Here is a 19,142-nt window from a genome sequence, read left to right as displayed (position 1 = left end):
CCCTGCAGCAGCCACCCCTGCTGTCCAGGGGGCCTTGCAGCAACTTAGACACCTTCTCAAGGATTTAAAGGCCCTCCTTTAGTTAAAAGGAGGAGCTCTCTCTGGCCTTGGCCCTTGAAGCTGGAAGAAAGACAAACACCTCTGGCTGACCTTGGTTTGGAGGCTGACGTCCCCCCTGGAGGGAGGACGGGAAACATGTCCTGAGAAGGTTGTGAGTCCTCCTCCCCAGGTCCAGACAGCTGCACATGTGTGAGAATTGATGGACTGAGTCATGGCCCTCAATTGTTGAGGGAAACTTTTTTTTATTAAAAATAAATACATATCCCCTTCCAAAAAAAGAAGAAACTGATAGAGGAAGACAGATCCAAGGAAACCTAGAGGGATGATATTATGAAGCGTCCAGCTGAAAGTTTCCCACCCTCAGTGTTCTAGAATCGCTGGGTGCCTCTCTGATAGCACTCTGAGTTTTGATCCTAGAAAGGGTCCATCCACGGCAGGGGAGGGGCACAAAATGTTTTCCTGCCGATGGCGGTGTTTCAGCCCCTCCCTCCTGGGGTCTAGTACAGCCAATGCACCCCCATTTACTTAAGGCCAATTTGGCTGTTAAAGGTGGCCGTGGCCTCTGTAAGTTATTCTCAGACTTGGGGCTGTAATGTTATTCACAGTGATGGATGCCTGATCCCATGAGAGGTTTTGGTCATTTTTGTATTTCAGTTGATCCACAGTTATTCACCTGGATGTTAATGCTGACAGGCTATCTTGGTTGACTCCATCCCTCAGACTACGTGGACGCCCTTCCTGGGAGAACATACCCAGTGCCCTCTGGGGTGCAGTGGAGGTTGGTGTGTATGTATGTCTGTCTTAGCAGGCCTCAGATTATTGCTTCCTAATAAAATTCTGATAGCTGGGCCCCATCAATATCTCAAATACATGTGAGGAAACGTTAATTTAGAATCAATTTTAGGATGTTTCAGACTGTAAAGTCCTTTTAACTAGATCTCTGGCGAAGATGTAGGAGCACTTTATGGGACTGTAAATTTCATGTTGAACCGTCTTCGTGAAATACACATCTCCCCTACCCACAAGCTGTTCTCTCCATATCAATCATGGCCCTGCAAGTAATGTTTCACAAATATTCTGTAAATCACAGAAAACCCCATGATAATGTGAAATATGACTTTCACTTGTCTGTTAGACAAAAGAATCACACATGCCTCTCTCCCATCAGCACTAACATTTGTTATGGATAATAACACTTTCAATCACAACTATTTTTGGAAAACGGGTTTATTTTAAACCTTCCCTCCCCCACTGAAAACACTCTCCCAAGGACACAGACTCCTACAAACCACAGCCCATTAATCCAACTATGGAATGAGAACTTTTTCTTCCCACTAACTTTAAAAAAAAAAAAAAAAAAAAGTTGTTTTTAAAAGAGTTGGCCTAAAAGCCAAGGTATAAGATTGAGTAGCGTTCTACCTTGGCTGATTGGCGTAAGAGGGGGCTGGGTCTCTAAAGGCCCAGTCTCTGATGCTGTGTGAGGTGAGGGCTGAGAGAGGCCAGATTTTTCTCCAGCACCAGCAGAGAAGCCAAAGAGCTGCGAATGTATTTTCTTGACTCGGTGACAACACAGCTGGATCCTCCCTGTTGGAGCAGCAGGTGGCCAGCCTAGAGGTGTATTTTGAACATCACCACAGCCATATGGATGACAGGCTCACCCTGCCTCCAGATGACTGCTGGGAAAGCAAAACCTCCAGCATAACTACAGGCCTTGCACGGTTCTGAATACTTTGGTATCCTGTCTGTTTTCCCTTCTCCGTAGCCAGCTTCAGGACTGACTGATCATGACTTCTATAAAGGAGCAGGCAGCAATCAGCCGGCTCTTGAGTTTTTTACAGGATTGGGACAATGCTGGCAAAGTCGCCAGGAGTAACATCCTCAACAATTTCATCGAAGCCAACCAAGGCAAGACTGCCCCTGAGCTGGAGCAGGAGTTTTCCCAGGGAGCCAGCTTGTTCCTCGTCCGCCTGACCACCTGGCTGAGACTCACGTATCCTTTGCTGAACAGGAAGACAATTAGGTGATCTTCAAAAGAGAAAAGGAATGAAGACTGTTGAGGGAGCGCTTCCTCTGACTGTCTCTCAGATTTTAGAACAGGACGTAATAGTGATCAAAATACCATCCCCAAAGTCAAGAACTCCCTTAGCATCCTGTCTTTCCAGCCTGTAAATATATCCTCATTCTCTCTGCTAACCTCTCTTGCTCCCATCAGAGCTGAAGTGGGTGTTCTTTGTCTAGGACCAATCTTCCATCTGTACTATGCTTGAATCCCCTTCAGCTTCCCCAAGGATTTATTCGTTCTCTCCTATAGGCTTTACTTTTGCCCCATTACCAAGTTATACACACACACACACACACACACACACACACATATATATTTTTAAAATTTATTTGGCTGTACTGGATCTTAGTTGCAGCATTTGGGATCTTTAGTTGTGACATGTGGGATCCAGTTCCCTGATCAGGGATGGAACCCAGGCTCCCTGCACTGGGAACAGAGAGTCTTAGCCACTGGCCCACCAGGGAAGTTCCTCCTTACCAGCTTTTTCATCAGCATTTATGGATGCTCAAATCTCTTCTATCTTAAAAACTGAAATTCAGTCCTTGCTGGAACCCATATTCCACCTTGCTTCTGCCCTTTGTGCTGAAGTTTGTGGAAAAGGCTGTTGACCTTCCCCACCTCCCTTTCTCCTCCAACCACTGCAGTCTGACTTCTGACCCCTCCGCTCCACTGATGCAGGTCTTGCCAAGGTTACCAATGCTTTTCTAATTGTGAAACCCAGTGACCACGTCCTCAGTCCTTATACATAACCTCTCAGTGGCATATGTCACACAAACCATTCCCAAAACTGTTTCCTAAAGCTAATGTAACATTTATGTAAATTGTACCTCAATTTTTAAAAAGAAAAAAAGAAGCCCTGTAGACCACATCACTAAACACACACACACACACACACACACACACACTCACACACACACACACACACACACACACACACACACTCTTCCTGTGGTTTCTGTGATACCAATTCTCTTGGTTTTCTTCTTTCTTTCTGTCCATCCTTCTGCTCTTCAGCCACCCCTTAATCCCTGGTGTTCTATGGGACTCTAGCCACAGCCATTTTCTCTGCTCACTCTCAGATTCTCCCTAAGTGATCTAACCACTGTTGGGATGTCGCCATCACTTCAGTTTAAGGACTCTCAGTTGTGTCCCCCGCCCACATTTCTCTGGAATCTGAGTTCCGTATCTTTTAACCCAGCTGCCACCTCCACTTGTCTCCCACAGAAGGACTCTCACGTCTCTGGCTTGGGAAGCTAGGTGAATGGGGTGTCATTACATGGGAAGAGAATACAAGGAGAGGAGTGAGTCTGGAGTGGATACGTTTGAGTCGGTACATGTTGTGTTTGAGGTGCCTCTGCCCAGGAGCCCCAGCAGCAGATGGGGGCCGAAGACAGATGTAGTCCCCATCACGGTGATAGTTTGGGTGGTAGGTGGTAGCACTCCATGAATTCATCTCAAACCTTTTCTTTTACTTATTTATTATTTATGTATTTTTGGCTGAGCTGGGCCTTCGTTGCCGTGTACGGGCTTTCCTTAGCTGCAGTGAGCGGGGGCTACTCTTCGTTGCGGTGCCCGGGCTTCTCATTGCCATAGCTTCTCTAGTTGTGGAGCTCAGGCTCGAGGCACACGGGCTCAGTGGTCGTGGCTCACGGGCTCTAGGGCGCAGCTCAGTAGTTATGCTGCAGGGACTTACTCTCTCCGCGGCACGCATCTTCCCGGGTCAGGGACTGAACCCATGTCCCCTAATTTGCTCGGTGGATTCTTATCCAGTGTACCACCAGGGAAGTCCTCAGACCTTTTTCTTATGTATTGTTCTCTTTGCCTGAACCCTCTCCCTTAAACCTCCTCTTTATTTGACCAGTTCCTCTCTATTATTCAGGTCTCAATCCAGGCATCACTTTCTCAGGAAGCCCTTTTCAGAGTCCCAGACTAGTTTATGTTCCCCTGTTAAATATACTCACGGTGCTTAACGTCTTATTATTACCTGAGATATTGATCTCTCTTCCCCCACTGGATTGTAAACTCTACAAGGGCAGAAATTACATCTGTTCTACTCATGTCTGTATTTCTAACACCTAGCACATGCCTGGCACATAAAGGGTGCTTAACACATGTTTGTTGAACAAGGGAATGACTGAACCAGAGAACCTGCAACTAATCAAAACTAAAGGCTTAGGTAACCACAACTTTCTTTTTTTACAATTAATCATTGATAAAATTATTCATCAGACTCAGGCCTAGGACACAGTCCAAAGGGATACATCTTTGGGTTAACCCCAACGTTCTTAGACATTAATGTGCATAAAAGAGGTTTAAAATGCAGATAACTAGCCTGCCCCCCCCAACTCGACCCCCAGATTTTGATTTAGTAGATTAAGGGTGAGTCCTTGGAGTCTTTGTCAAAAAAACTCTGGGTGATTCTGATGCCAGTGATCCACAAGTGGTGTTTTGAAAAACATCAAGCATTACCATCTGACTTTGTCCCCTCAACTCGTGACACTAACATCATCAAGGCTGTCACTAACCTGACAACATTTTCCATTCGACCAAAGGGTGACTCGAGTGAGGCAGGGTCATACATGTTCTGATTCAGATTGTAGCTTTATTTAAAACTGTGATATTGATTGATTGATAGATGTGGGCCATCTTTAGAGTCTTTACTGAGTTTGTTACAATGTTGTTTCTGTTGTCCATGTTCTGGTTTTTTTTGACCATAAGGCATGAGGGATCCTAGCTCCCCAACTGGGAACTGAACCCTTATCCCCTGCATTGGAAGGTGAAGTCTTAACCACTTGACCACCAGGGAAGTCCCAAAACTTTAATACTTTATTCATCATGGATATTTGTATTATTATTTTTCTTTTTTTTAATAGTGCAGGAAATATTATTTAGTCACTGAGTCTTTTGATAGCCCCTTAAATTTCATACTTGAGGAAATTCCCTGGCACTTAGGTTAAGGTTCTACACTTTCACTGCCCAAGGTGTGGGTTCAATCCCTGCTCAAGGAACTAAGATCCTGCAAGCCACGTGGCATGGCCAAAAAAAAAAAAAAATCCTAAGAGAAGAAAGTGATCCACTCACCTCACACCCAAGCCCTGGCCCTGCTTGACCACTGCCCCTTCTAAAGCTCTCCTCTCTTGTCCCTTCTTCTATCACTGTTTCTCAGGAACCATCACAGGAACTTTCCTCAGTTCAGTTGCTCAGTCACATCCAACTCTTTGCAACCCCCTTGAACTGCAGCACCCCAGGCTTCCCTGTCTATCACCAACTCCTGGAGCTTGCTCAAACTCATGACCATGGAGTTGGTGATACCATCCTCTGTCATCCCCTTCTCCTGCTTCAATCTTTCTCAGCATCAAGGTCTTTTCCAATGAGTCAGTTCTTTGCATCAGCTAGCCAAAGTATTGGAGCTTCAGCTTCAGCATCAGTCCTTCCAAAGAATATTCAGGACCAGTTTCCTTTAGGATTGACTGGTTTGATCTCCTTGAAGCTAAGGAACCCTCAAGAGTCTTCTCCAACACCACAGTTCAAAAGCATCAATTCTTCGGCACTCAGCTTTCTTTATAGTCCAACTCTCACATCCATACATGACTACTGGAAAAACCATAACTTTGACTAGATGGATCTTTGTCAGCAAAATAACATCTCCACTTTTTAATAGGCTGTCTAGGTAGGTCATAGCTTTTCTTCCAAGAAGCAAGTGTCTTTTAATTTCAAGGCTGCAGTCACCATCTGCAGTGGTTTAGGAGCCCAAAAAAATAAAGTCTGTCACTGTTTCCATTGTTTCCCCACCTATTTGTCATGAAGTGATGGGACCAGATGCCATGATCTTAGTTTATTGACTGTTGAGTTTTAAGTCAACTTTTTCACTCTCCTCTTTCACTTTCATCAAGAGGTTCTTTAGTTTCTCTTTGCTTTCTGCCATAAGGGTGGGGTCATCTGCATATCTGAGGTTATTGATATTTCTCCCCGCAATCTTGATTCCAGCTTGTGTTTCATCCAGCCTGGCATTTTGCATGAATACTCTGCATATAAGTTAAATAAACAGGGTGACAGTATACAGCCTTGACGTACTCTTTTCCCAATTTGGAAACAGTCTGTTGTTCCATGTCCAGTTCTAACCATTGCTTCTTGACCTGCATACAGATTTCTCAGAAGGCAGGTCAGGTGGTCTGGTATTCCCATCTCTTTAAGAATTTTCCAGTTTGTTATGATCCACACAGTCAAAGGCTTTGGCATAGTCAATAAAGCAGAAGTAGATGTTTTTCTGGAACTGTCTTACTTTTTCGATGATCCAGAGGATGTTGGCAATTTGATCTCTGGTTCCTCTTCCTTTTCTAAATCCAGCTTGAACATCTGCAAGTTCTACCACCCCTTAAATGTTAGTGTTTCCAAGAATTCTCTCTTCAGCCCTCTTCTTTTCTTCCTCAGTCATTGTACTTGTTAACTGAGGCATTGTATCATTTTATCCTAAGTATTCATCAGAGCACCAGACATTTAGTGGACACTCAGTCAATGCTTTTTTTTTTTTAATTTTTCAGTGGGTTTCAGTCAATGCTTATTGAATGAACAACATGTTTTTTTTTGTCACACTGCATAGCTCATGGGATCTCGTTTCCCGACCAGAGACTGAACCTAGGCCACAGCAGTGACAGTGTGGAGTCCTAACTACTAGGCAACCAGGGAATTCCTGAACCATGCTTTTAATATATAGTTGTATATTCAGTTTCTACACCTGAAATTTATAATTTCCTAACTTTTTGTGACCTTGTCATACAACAGAGAAAACAGACTGGCTGAAGACACATAGCATGTTTAATAGCTCTTCAAAATGCTGTATTTTGAACCAGTGACCCCCCCCCACTACTCTCCAGCCCTCTAGTTATGGTGGATTTGAAGAAAAACAAATCAATATAGCATCATCATGTTTTATAAAATTGACTGCCACCTCATTCCACATTAGCTTCAAACCCCTTTTTTAAACTTGAACTTCCAGAACTGATCAGTAAAACTAAGGATGTTTATATTATAATGACAAAATGATTAGTTACCATATATTGAGTCTTTTTATGCTCTAAGCACTGAACTCTGTGTACCATATGAATATCTCATCTGAGCCACACACCAAGCCTAATAGTTGATTGGTATTGTCCCATTTTAGAGATTAGAAAAATGAGCCTTGAAAAGGTTGAATAATTTACTACTAGGCACAGAGATGGGGAGGGCATAGCAACCCATTCCAGGATTCCTGCCTGGAGAATCCCCATAGACTGAGGAGCCTGGAGGGCTACAGTCCATGGAGTTGCAAAGACTTGGACACAGTCGAGCGACTACGCACAGCACAGCACAGGTACACAGATGAACACTGGCCCCAAATCCAGACATCATCCGCTCTACCGCAGGGTCTGCCTGCCACGGTCCCACTTCCAACGCCATCTAAGGAGACCATCCGGGCAGGATGGCCTGACGGTAAGAACTCAGGCTCTGAGTTAGGCTGCCTAGGTTCAAATGCCAGTTCCATCAGTGAACTTGGGGACCTTGAACAGGTCATTATAATCTGTCTGGGGTTATGTCCTCATGAAGAAAGTAGAAATACTGATAGCATCTACTGCAGGATGCAGTGACAGTTAACTGAGACCAGGCGGGCAAAGCCGTTAGCACAGTGCCTGGCACACAATAAATGCTTGGCACTTGTTAGCTCCTGCTGCTAGCTTGGCAGAAGTGGCAAAGTTCTGGAACTAACTGCTGGAAATAATGGACCAGAAATACATATAGTGAGTGGTTATGATAATAAGGCTAGCCTGGGACAGAGGAAAAAGGTGTCAAAAGTTGGTCAGCCTCACTGGTGACTAAGAGAAGAGGCACTGAGAAGGCATGGAGGCAGGAATGGGGACAGGGGTTTCAGGGAAGCAGGGCGATGAGCTGGAAGCCTGGCCCCCCAGCTACAGTGGCAACAGGCAGGGGGGCCTGGCTCCAGAACAAACACTGTTTTTGCAGTAAAGAGCCTTTCCTAATGAGCCAATCTGTCTCTACTTCTATTGGCACCCTGGGAACCAGGGTGCAGCAGAGATAATTTGCCTCATGCACCCTCCCTTCCCAACAAAGCACCATTACCTCCAACCCATTACATTAGCCTTTATCAGTCTTGGAAGCTCTCAGTCATCCTCCATGAGCTGCAATAATTTCAGCTAATTTCTTAAGTGTTCTAAGAGCCCGTGATGTGTTATGAGCCTAGTAATTGTTGACTGGTTCCTCTTCTGTTGTGGCTTGATTTCATACCTTGCATCCAAGCTGATGCGTGCTCTGGGTGCTTTATTACAATGAAGCTTTTTGCAAAAGCTCACATTAGAAAATAACATTAAGTACTGAGGTTCTTTTAAATCAGAGTTTAATTTTTCCACCATCTCCTATTGTTCTTATTAGGAAGACACACAATTCTTCATAAAGATAGTGACCTCCAGTATAAAGCTTTGAGCAAGGCAAAATTGAAAATTAATGATGAAGCTGATTATTTTTTTAGAGAAGTCCAAGAATGAGGCACAAAGTAATGAACTGTGCTGAGACCCAAGGGTACAGTGGTCATGGCATAGGGAGAATTGTGAAATTGACCCGCAGCATTCTTTATGCACCTTCTATTCATCAGAGCCTTTTACTCTCTAAAGAGCCCATCAGAGCCAGGGTGGTTGAACTGCCCCAGAAGAGCTTCCTGGAGAACCATGAACATCCCTGCAGTACCCCTCACCCACCTGTCACTTCAACCTAGTAGTCCCTCTCAGATAAAGGACACAGTTCAGCTGTTGATCATCCTGGGCCATAGGTGGTATCAGGGATCAGACATGGGATGGAAAACCACCCTGAAATTCACTCTTTAACTTGTCATACAGCTACATGACTGGTTCGCCTTTAGATAAGCTGCTCAGGTCCATTGGCGTCTTCTTATCAGCTGTAAGCAGGTGAGTTCTGTTCTAGAGAGATTCTGGAGTCTCAGTTGCCTACTGGGCTCACGGTGTCCTTGGCATTCCCACCCCATGGGACCTTGACTTTCTTTTATCAGTGGGTACCTAGTAGCCCTCAAAATGAACCCAGAAGTGGTGGCACCTGTAGTCCTGGTCTAGTTGCTTCTCCATCTCGTGTGCTTCATTGATACCTTGCTAGTCAGCATCCTCTTGGTTGCGAATTACAGGAAACTAACACATACTGGACCTGGGCTTCCCTGATGGCTCAGATGGTAAAGAATCTGCCTGCAATGAGGGAGACCTGGGTTCCATCCCTGGGTTGGAAATATCCCCTGGAGGAGGGAAAGGCTACCAGTATTCTGGCCTAGAGAATTCCATGGACTATCTAGTCCATGGGGTCACAAAGAACTGGACATAACTGAGCAGCTTTCACTTTCAACTCATACTGGACAAGGAAAATGTAAACATTATTAGCCCACTTAACTGAAATGTCTGGAGAATGGAAATCCACATTTCCAGGTTTACTAGATCCAAGGGCTCAAAAAATATCAGTAGTTGGTCACTCCTGCTTTCTCTTATTTCTCAGCTCATTTCTCCTCTATATTCCTAGACCTCCATGTGCTGTGGTCTTCAGATGCTCGTCTCTAGCTCAGTCACATCAAAAATAGAGCATGTAGAACTTCCCTGGCAGTCCAGTGGTTAGGACTCCATACTTCCAATGCAAGGGGGCACAGATTTGATCCCTGGTCAGGGAACTAGGATTCCACATGCTATGAAGTGCAACCTCCCCCCAAAAAATTTTTTAAGTGAGTGTGTGAAAAAAAGAGAGAGCATGTATTTCCCAAGGGTTCCCTAGAAAATCCTGAGCCTCATTGGACCAACTTAGGTCATATGCCTGGTCCCAAATCAGTTACTACAGTCAGAGGATGACATACTCTTTGTCATCTGCTCACCCTCCAAAAACCACATGGCTCATGAGTGGTGAAGGGGTGATTCCCCAAGGGACAGTTGAGGTGTTCTTTCAAGAAGAGACACGGATGCTGGAAAGTCAAGCATAGGAAATGGCCATTGTATTTGACTTTCACATTTCCTTCTGGGAGGAAGAATTTCTTAACTATTGTATCACTTTATCTACAAACATTTCCTGGATAGGAGGACTATATGAAGAAAGGTCCCTGAGATCTCTTAGAAAGGTTCAGTTTAATTCAGTTCAGTTGTGTCCAACTCTTTGCGACCCTATGGACTGCAGCACGCCAGGCTTCCCTTCCATCACCATATCCCAGAGCTTGCTCAAACTCATGTCCATTCGAGTCAGTGATGCCATTCAGCCATCTCATCCTCTGTTGTCCCTTTCTCCTCCTACTTTCTATCTTTCCCAGCATCAGGGTCTTTTCAAAAGAGTCAGTTCTCATTCAGGTGGCCAAAGTATTGGAGTCTCAGCTTCAGCATCAGTCTTTCCAATAAATATTCAGGACTGATTTCCTTTAGGATGGACTGGTTGGATCTCCTTGTAGGCCAAGGGACTCTCAAGAGTCTTCTCTAACACCACACTTCAAAAGCATCATTACCTTAGAAAGGTTAGTGCCAAGGAACTTGACAAGTGTCTTATTTCTACTTTTCTATTTCTTTGGACAGTAATCGATACCTCATAGAGTTTCTTGAGGTTGGAGGGGTCCTAACACTCTTGGAAATACTTGCGCTGAATAAGATCACGGAGGAGGACAAGAAGGAATCCATCAAGCTACTTCAGGTGATTGCAAATTCTGGCAGGAAGTACAAGGAGCTCATCTGTGAAAGCTACGGTGGGTATCATGTAGGACGAGGGTGTCACTCCCCCCCATCTCCCTGGGGACCCCCAGAACTGCTAGAGGAAAACGACCCAGGGACCTGGCTGCACAGGAAGCATTCGGTAGAGTGGACTCACTTAGCTCCCATCCATATTCACCACCAGAAGACCGAGATTTATGACTTTCCTGATTCATCATTTGCTCAAATCTTTTCGTGGTGGTTTTGGAAATACTTCATTTCAAATATATCCTCTTTCATGAATCCATTCAGCAAAGAGCTATTGAGTTATTTGTGAATAACTCTAGAAATAAAATTGAACTAAAATTGTTAAATATGGTGCTAGGTATACACTAAGGTGGGCTTCCCTGGTGGCTTAGTGATAAGGAATCCACCTGCAAGACAGGAAACACGAGTTTGATCCCTGGGTCGGGAAGAAACTTTGGAGAAGGGCATGGCAATCCACTCATTGTTCTTGCCTGGAGAATCCCATGGACAGAGGAGCCTGGTGAGCTATAGTCTACAGCGTTGCAAAGAGTCAGACACAACTGAAGTGACTGAGCATGCATGCATACACTAGGTGCTGGGAATACAAAGCTAAATAAAATAAAGTCCTTATCCTCAAAGAGCTCCCAGTGAAGTTAGGAAAGGAAGTCACCCAGTCATTTCAGGATGTTCCGTCAAGCACTCTGCTTGAGACACGCACAGGAGAGGCTGTCTCCACGCACGCTCTTTAAAGTGCATCCCTTGCTGCCCTTCCCTCATGTCTTTCTGAGCCTTGGTGTATTTATTCATAAAATAAATACACCAAGGGACTAACACCTCTCTCTCAGTGTAGTTTCCAGGACTAAATATAGTAGTATTTTTAAAAACATTTAGTGCTGACTGCTACCTATGTTTTAGTTATCATGCAACCATCAAACAGGCAAGTTTTATTTCTGCATTTTGCAGAGCCATTTTAAATTTGAAAACAGATTTTGACAAGCTGTCATGCCTAGGTTGAAACAAAATCCTCCAGATACATAACCATGAGATGAAAAAAACAGTGATGCAACATGAGAACAGAGCTTTGATTTTGCTTTGAACAGGACTGGTTAAATATATCTTAATCCTATTATCTCATATTATATAACCTCAAGTGAGGATAATTTTCATAAACCCCTTCCCGTCTAGTATCTCCTTTCTCCTTTGCTCAGGTGTACGATCCATAGCAGAATTTTTGGCAAAGTCCAAGTCAGAAGAGACTCAGGAAGAAGTCCAGGTCCTGTTGGATTCTTTGATCCACGGTAATCCCAAGTACCAGAACCAAGTGTACAAAGGTCTGATAGCTCTGCTGCCCTGTGCGTCCCCAAAAGCTCAGCAGCTAGCCCTGCAGACACTCAGGACTGCCCAGGTAAGCCCAGGCCGCACGCTCCAGTGATTCTGATTCCAACTCAGTAATCTGACAATTACCTTCCACAGTTGCGCTCCACACAGGCATGAGAAATAGAGCTCGACCTCCCACTGCCTATCTGCTGTTCAATCAGCGTTACTTCCAGAAGGCCAGAGCAGGGCAGAGAGTTCGTGTCTCCCCGCAGACTGATTTGTCCTGTTTACTTAAGGATCAGAAAGATGTTGGCAGACTAAAAGTGGTTGAGACAAGCAACAAGGATGATGGAAGGACCGTAGAAAAGATTACAGGAGTCAATTTGATAGGGAAAGAAGCAGGGTGCCGTTGTAGGCTGCATGTAAGTGAAGAGAGGAGCCAGATCCCCAATGCACGGGAAAGCTCCGTTTCTTTCATCGGCTCCTGCCTTCCTCTGGGTGCCCTGGCATACAGAAAAGTCAGCTTTAGGGTTTGGTGATGACCACACGAAGACACCCTGCCTAGTGAAGCGGGGACACCAGGCCTGCAAGAGAGGTTTTGAGATGAACCATCTAAAGCTCTCAGTACAGTTTCAGGAGGGGCTGCAGGCAGAAAGACAACTAAAAGATCAAAGAGGGAACTTCTCTGGTGGTCCAGTGGTTGGGACTTCACTTTCCAATGCAAGGAGTAGGGGTTTGACCCCTAGTCAGTGAGCTAAGATCCCACATGCCTCATGGCCAAAAAGCAAAACATAAAACAGAAACAATATTGTAGCAAATTACATAAAGATTTAGGGAGTTCCCTGGTGGTTCAGTGGTTAAGAATCGCCTGCCAACGCAGGGGCCACAGGTTCAATCCCTCGGCCATGAGGTATCCACATGCCTCGAGGTGAGTAAGCCCATGCGCTACAACTACTGAGTCAGTGCTCTAGGGCCCCAGAGCCACAACTGCTGACGCCTGCGCCCCCTAAAGCCCAAGCTCTGCAACAAGACACTGTAATGAGAAGCCCAAGTACTGCAACGAAGAGTAGCCCCGAACTCACCACAACTAAAGAAAGCCCCACATCCATGAAGACCTATCGCTCTCAAATGGTCCACATCAAAAAAAAAAAAAAAAGAAAAGAAAAGAAAAACAGTCAAGAAGACACCAGTTTTGGACTTTATGGGTGAATTGTATGCCACCAAGAGAACAGGAAACATGGGTTTGATTTCAGAGGAATTAGGTTTTGACTCCATAAACTTGATGAGTCTCAATGGCTCCCAAGTGCCCATGCGAGCAACATGGCACTGGTTGCTGGTTGCAAAAGATATAGAGGGGTCACTTGTGCAAACAATACTAAACCCTGAGCCCTGCTCCCAGAGAATCTGACAGCTTTCAGGGGGCCTTTAAGTTTCCCCAGCCAATGATGATTCCTAGCTATATTGAGGAATCACTGCTGGGGACATCTAGTAGAGATGCCCACAGGACAGCAGGAAATTAAAGTCCGAGGCTCCAGAGAGATCCAAGATGAAGATGGCCTTTTGTTGGAGTTTCTGAGTGGAGAAGTGGTATTTGAAAGAGTAGAAGTAAATAAGATCACCCAGGTAGAGTGTACCAAGTAAGAAGAGAAGGAACACCACCAACACTTAAGAGATGAGCTCAGGAAGAAGACCAGTAAAACATCTGATTAGCATTATTATTTCCAGTTCCCGTGTTTTAAGTGCCTCCTTTACTTACACTGTCTCTTTCAGTCTTCACAATGACTGATGGAGGCAAGGACTATCATCCCCTCGATGGGTGATGGAACCAAGCCTTAGGAGGATGTTCAGTGACTTATTCAAGGCTGCACACGGAAGGTATTTACTAACTGACTATTAAATCCAGCTCTACCTCAAGACCTTATTCTCTCCATATACCACACTGCCTCTTTGAAAAAGAACCAAAAGCCGTAAAAGGAGAACAGAAAAACACAGATTTGTGAAAATGAGTGGAAAGGAGTTTCAAGAAGCAGGACATGATCAGCTGGCTCAAATACAGTAGAGAGATTGTGGAGGTACAATAGAAAGCTGGGCCCAGCAGGAAAAGTTTCAGTAAATTGGGGTACTATCCAATGGCAGGAAAACAAAAATTATAGCCACCTGTCAAAGGATGCATGGAGGGTGGAGACGTAGCTTCCCCTAGGAAGCTTAGGTGTAAAGAGGGAACGAGCAGTAGTGAGAAGAGACAGAGTTGAAGGACAGTTGCATTGAAGCTGGATGAGCGTGAGGATGTTTAATGCTGAAGGACAGGAACCCAATGCACGGGCAGGGGTGGAGGATGCAGACCGGGCGGGGGGCTGCCTAATTGGGTGAGGTCTTGCTGAAGAAGAGACTTAGGATCTTAGATGAGTTCCCTTCTCTCGGGCCTGTGCCCATCCGAGATAGCCAACTGGTGTCTGCACTTCTAGCAATGGCCAGCTAGCCTCCACCGCGTGCCTCCTGAGCCAGGCGGTCCAGTGGCAACCTTGGCAGATTCTCGGGAGATTTCTGGCTGCCCATCTACACCCTCCTCTCCAGAAGAAATTAACCTCTTCAGTGTGGGGGCCAAGGCCCCGTGACTCACTGCTGCTCACCCGCCCCCACCAACTCCCCATTAAGCCAGGCTGCCTGGCTGTTTGGAAGTCAGCTTTTCACTTCTCCCAGGTGGACTAGATGGAAAGAGTAACTACCTTGTCCCCCTGTCTGTCTTACCAGTCAATCATCGGGACCACACACCCCAGCATCGTGGACTGCGTGTTGAAGGTGCTATGCACGATGCACTTGGAAGTCCAGTATGAAGGTAAGGGAGATGGCTGGGTCTGCTCCAGATGGCTGAAGGTGGCCATGAGAACTGGGTAGACTGGCTCTGAGACATTTTCTCCTATTCACAAAGAGCCTTACTGAGTGTCTGAGACAGCCTCGGCAGACGGAAGGTGCTGACTTGGTACTGATGGACAAGTTATGCAGAAAATGACAGTCACGTTCTGCACTAGGAATCAGCCACATGCTCTCGCAGTTATTAAAATCTTCCTGGGTCCAGGGCTGGCTCTGGTTCCCGGACTTATGTGGCACATCCCTTCCAATAGAAATCACCCTGAGGACTGTTCTTCTAAGAAACTAGATTGAATAATGGTAGTATTAATAGGTTTTTATTTATTGGGGTCGCCTATGCGCCAGCCATTTTCCATGCATCATTCCATTTAATTCTCAAAATAACCACAGGAGTATAGATTCTAGCACATATTAGATATTCAAATGTTCAAATGAATGAATGGTGGGGGTTGGTATTTTTATGTTTTTCAAGCTAAAGCACTAAAGGACAGAGAGATGAAGGATTCTGTTACACACGTTTATACAGCTAACCAGATTCAAACCAGAGCTGTCTGACTCCAAAGCCTGTGCTTTTAAAATGTAGTACATGGCAGGTGTTTATAGGATATTATTTTTCTTCCCTGCTCCTACGATGGTTCAAAAAAGGGAGATTCGGTTTTCAACAGGAGAGATCAAAGAGGGATTCTCTGAGAAGGTGGTATCTGAGCCTTCAAGATGGGAAGGATTAGGGAAGGTAGAAAGAGGAGGAGAGCATTCTGGGAAGGAGCCTGGTGTAAAGGCCTAGACACAGGGAAGTATAAGATGTGTCTAGGGAATGGCAGGGAGGTCATTTGGTGGAGGTTTGGTAGAGGTCTCACTCCAGGAAGACCTAGGAAGGTAGGCCAGGACCAGATCGTGGAGTTCCTAGAATGCCAGATGGAATCGTGAACCAGTACTGCAGGGAGACTAGAGGCTGGAGGCCAGCTGGAAGGCCTTTGTTCAGACAGCAAAATGGACTGTGCTGATCTAACTGGGGAGAGAGGCCCCAGCAAGAGAGAGGAGGGACATGACTGGGAACCACCTAGGTGTAGAGAATAAAATGGCACATGAAGAGGGACTGGGCCCAGCCAAGGAGGCCAGGGCAGGGAGGCCTGCCAGACAGGAAGGGCCACCTGTGACCAGGACAGGCTGAACCCCCAGGTGCAGGAAGCCTGGGGGATGGGGCAGAAGGAGTAGACAGGCACTGCGGTTAAGGTATGCACGTGAGATCCTGGGGTTCACTCCCAGCCTAGATTATTTTTTCAGAAGCGGTGTTAAAATTGAACGTCTGTCTTGTCTTGCCTTCAGCAGCACTGTCGACTTTGTATTTGTTTGACCCCTGCAGGGGTGCATGGACGCGTATGTCGATTAGCAGTTCCGTGTTGGAATTGGTTCCAGCTGGAGCAGGGTCTCCTGGCTAGGGAGGAGTCACCGGCGAGGGAGTGGAGTGGTGGAGGCACCTAGGTCAAGGTCAGGCCCAGTAGAGAGTTGTAGCTGGCATTGGAGCAAGGGGGTGAGCTGGTGGTAGAATCATGTCAGGAGACTTAATCATACAACCCGGAGAAGACTAGATTGCCTGGCTCTGTGACCTCCCTCCCCTCGCCCCACCTCCACATGGCAAAGTGACCACTCCCACTTCCCAGCTTAAGCTTTCTTCAGAGACCTTTCCTGACCTGTCTTCAACCCTGTCCAAATGTCAGCCTGCTTCCTTATTCCCACCTTGCATCCCCCTCACCTCCAGCACCTCCCTCCCATGGAGCGGTTATCTCCAGAATATACCGCCCTTTACATAGACTGTGAACAGTTTTCTTGTAGCTGTGTCGTTTGTTCCTAATACCCTCAGCACAGTCCCCAGCGTAGGTTAGGTCCCAGGTACATGTCTGTTGAGTGAATGAGAGAGAGTCCTCCCATGCACACCGTATTAGTGAGCAGTTTCAGGCCTGGAATGGGGTCTGATTCATCTCTTTCTCCAGCTCAGGGCCTGGCAAAAAAATGGTGGTACACACTATAAGTTTGTTGAATAAATTTGTGGAAAAGATAGCTTAGCTTCCGTTTTTCCATTAAAGCCCCCCAGAGCTGAACTGGTGCAGCTTCTTCCCATATCGGACCCCATCTTGCTTCCCTCTGTTTTTATTACGTAACAACCTACTCTGTCAGAAGCCGCAGGGGTATGAAGCTCTGGACTGCCTTCTTGGTTTGATGTCTGCTGGTGTGATAATAGCGACACTGTACACCTCAAAATAATTTCAGATAAGCCAGACTCATAACAGGGTACAAGAAACGTCTGTTGAATGAAAGAATTACTCTTTTTTTTTTTTTTTAACCAGGCGCTTTCAAAATAGTCTTTGTGTCCCTGGGAATTCAGAGCATGCATGTGTATTGATTGTCCACTAGGGGGAACTCTTTCACAAGATGGGTGGAGCGGAAGTTAAGGGCAAGAATACAGTTCTCTGGAGCAGGGCATGGCAACCCACTCCAGTGTTGTCTGGAGAATCCTCATGGACAGAGGAGCCTGGTGGGCTACAGTCCATGGGGTCGCAAAGAGTCCTACACGACTTAAGCGACTTAGCAGGCAGGCATGCAGTTTCCACAGCAACCCCGTCAGAGGCAGGGGCGGGAAGATCTGACAGGCCTTAGATGGGATCCTAACAGCAGTGACTGGATAGGACCAGAGATTAATTTCCCTGAGTTTGAGGACAGCAAATTGCATGGCCAAAGTGGAGCACTCCCCGCCACCAACCCCCGCCCCCTAGGATGATGGCAACATCAGGGGACACAGATGATATGGCTGAAGGGACTAACCTTTGTAAGGGTAGGGTTGGTTGGTTGGTTGGTTGGTTTGTTTTAAAGTATTAATTGAACATGTGTGGTGTGCCAAGTACTATGCCAAGCCCTGGGGGTTTGTTTGCCTTTGCTTGTATTGGTGGAGAAAAAGGAATAGTTTGGAAGGAGGAAGGTCCGGAGGCTATGCCCTCTACCCTGCGTGCTGTGTGGCAGGCGGTGGAGGTAGGGGGAGGACGTCCTTCCCTGAGGAGGCGCCGGGGAAGTGGGCTCTCAGGGAGAGTCCCATTAAAACAGATGGTTAAGAGGCTCAGAGGCCTGGTGACCCTTTCCCTTTGCCATGGGTGTCTGCAATGGAGGAGCCAGGAGATGACTTCACCCGCTTTTACACTGAGGAGCCCACCTTCCCACCTCCAAGCCTACCAACATGCCTGGCAGGTCACCCACCTTCTCTCTTCTCTTTCCCTTTACAGCGGAGTGTCCCTTCTCCCGTCATAGGACCCCCTCTACTTCTGCTTGTTCTCTGAAGCACATTCTCTCAGGCTTCTCTTCTGAAGCTGCCCCCTCCCTTTTTCTCTGGTAGTTCATCTCCGTTCACATGTAGACATGCTCTGTAGATGGCAATTATTCCTCAATAAAGCTGATAAAATTTTAACATATTTTTTAAAATAGGCTACATATCACCCATCTTCAAAATGAGTCCCTCCTTGCTAACCTATGGATTAAACAATATGTAAAAGACATAACCCCCCCAAAAAAGATTAATTTATCCTATTTAGGAATGCACAGTTCTAAGTTCCTTGACTCAAGTTCCCTTCCAGCTCCATTTTTCCATTTTCTTCCTACATGGTCTCACAGCTGCTTTTGACCCAGTTGGTCAAAAAACAACTCACTCTCTTCTCTCAGCTTCTGTGATACAACTTTGAGTTTTTCTCCTGCGGTCTGGTTTCACCAAGTCTCCTTTGCTGGTTTTTTCTATTTCTCTTACTAGACTGTTGGGTCAACCCACGTCCCACCTCTTTAGCAACACCTTCTCCCTGTGTGATTTTGCCTGTTGTTGTTCAGTCTCTAGGTCATGTCCTACTCTTTGCGACCCCATGGACTGCAGCATTCCAGGCTTCCCTGTCCTGCACTATCTCCCAAAGTTTGCTCAAACTCATGTTCATTGAGTCAATGGTGCCATCCAACCATCTCATCCTCTGTTGCCCCCTTCTCCTACTGCCCTCAGTCTTTCCCAGCATCAAGTTCTTTTCCAATGAGTCGGGTCTTCACATCAGGTGGCCAAAATATTAGAGCTTCAGCTTCAG

General features: G+C 46.0%; 1 protein-coding gene across 3 annotated transcripts in view; it reads left to right on the top strand.

The window, feature by feature from the left end:
* Positions 1-844: 844 nt before the first annotated feature.
* The window catches only part of ARMH1 (armadillo like helical domain containing 1), a 44,428-nt gene continuing 26,130 nt past the window's right edge, over positions 845-19,142 (top strand). For 2 of the 3 annotated variants that reach the window (XM_065914348.1, XM_065914338.1), the window contains exons 1-5: positions 846-2,050; positions 9,007-9,075; positions 10,714-10,880; positions 12,060-12,256; positions 14,920-15,004. In XM_065914348.1, coding sequence (XP_065770420.1) covers positions 1,845-2,050; positions 9,007-9,075; positions 10,714-10,880; positions 12,060-12,256; positions 14,920-15,004 — 724 coding nt within the window. In that variant the 5' untranslated portion in view covers positions 846-1,844. Of the gene's footprint in view, positions 2,081-9,006; positions 9,076-10,713; positions 10,881-12,059; positions 12,257-14,919; positions 15,005-19,142 lie in introns of all 3 variants that reach the window. The other variant, XM_065914328.1, reaches the window with a different exon arrangement.

Source organism: Muntiacus reevesi, chromosome 1 (assembly GCF_963930625.1).
Source record: "Muntiacus reevesi chromosome 1, mMunRee1.1, whole genome shotgun sequence".
NCBI lineage: Eukaryota > Metazoa > Chordata > Mammalia > Artiodactyla > Cervidae > Muntiacus > Muntiacus reevesi.
The sequence above is the reverse complement of the archived record's forward strand: the minus strand, read 5'-3'. Positions and strand labels throughout refer to the sequence as shown.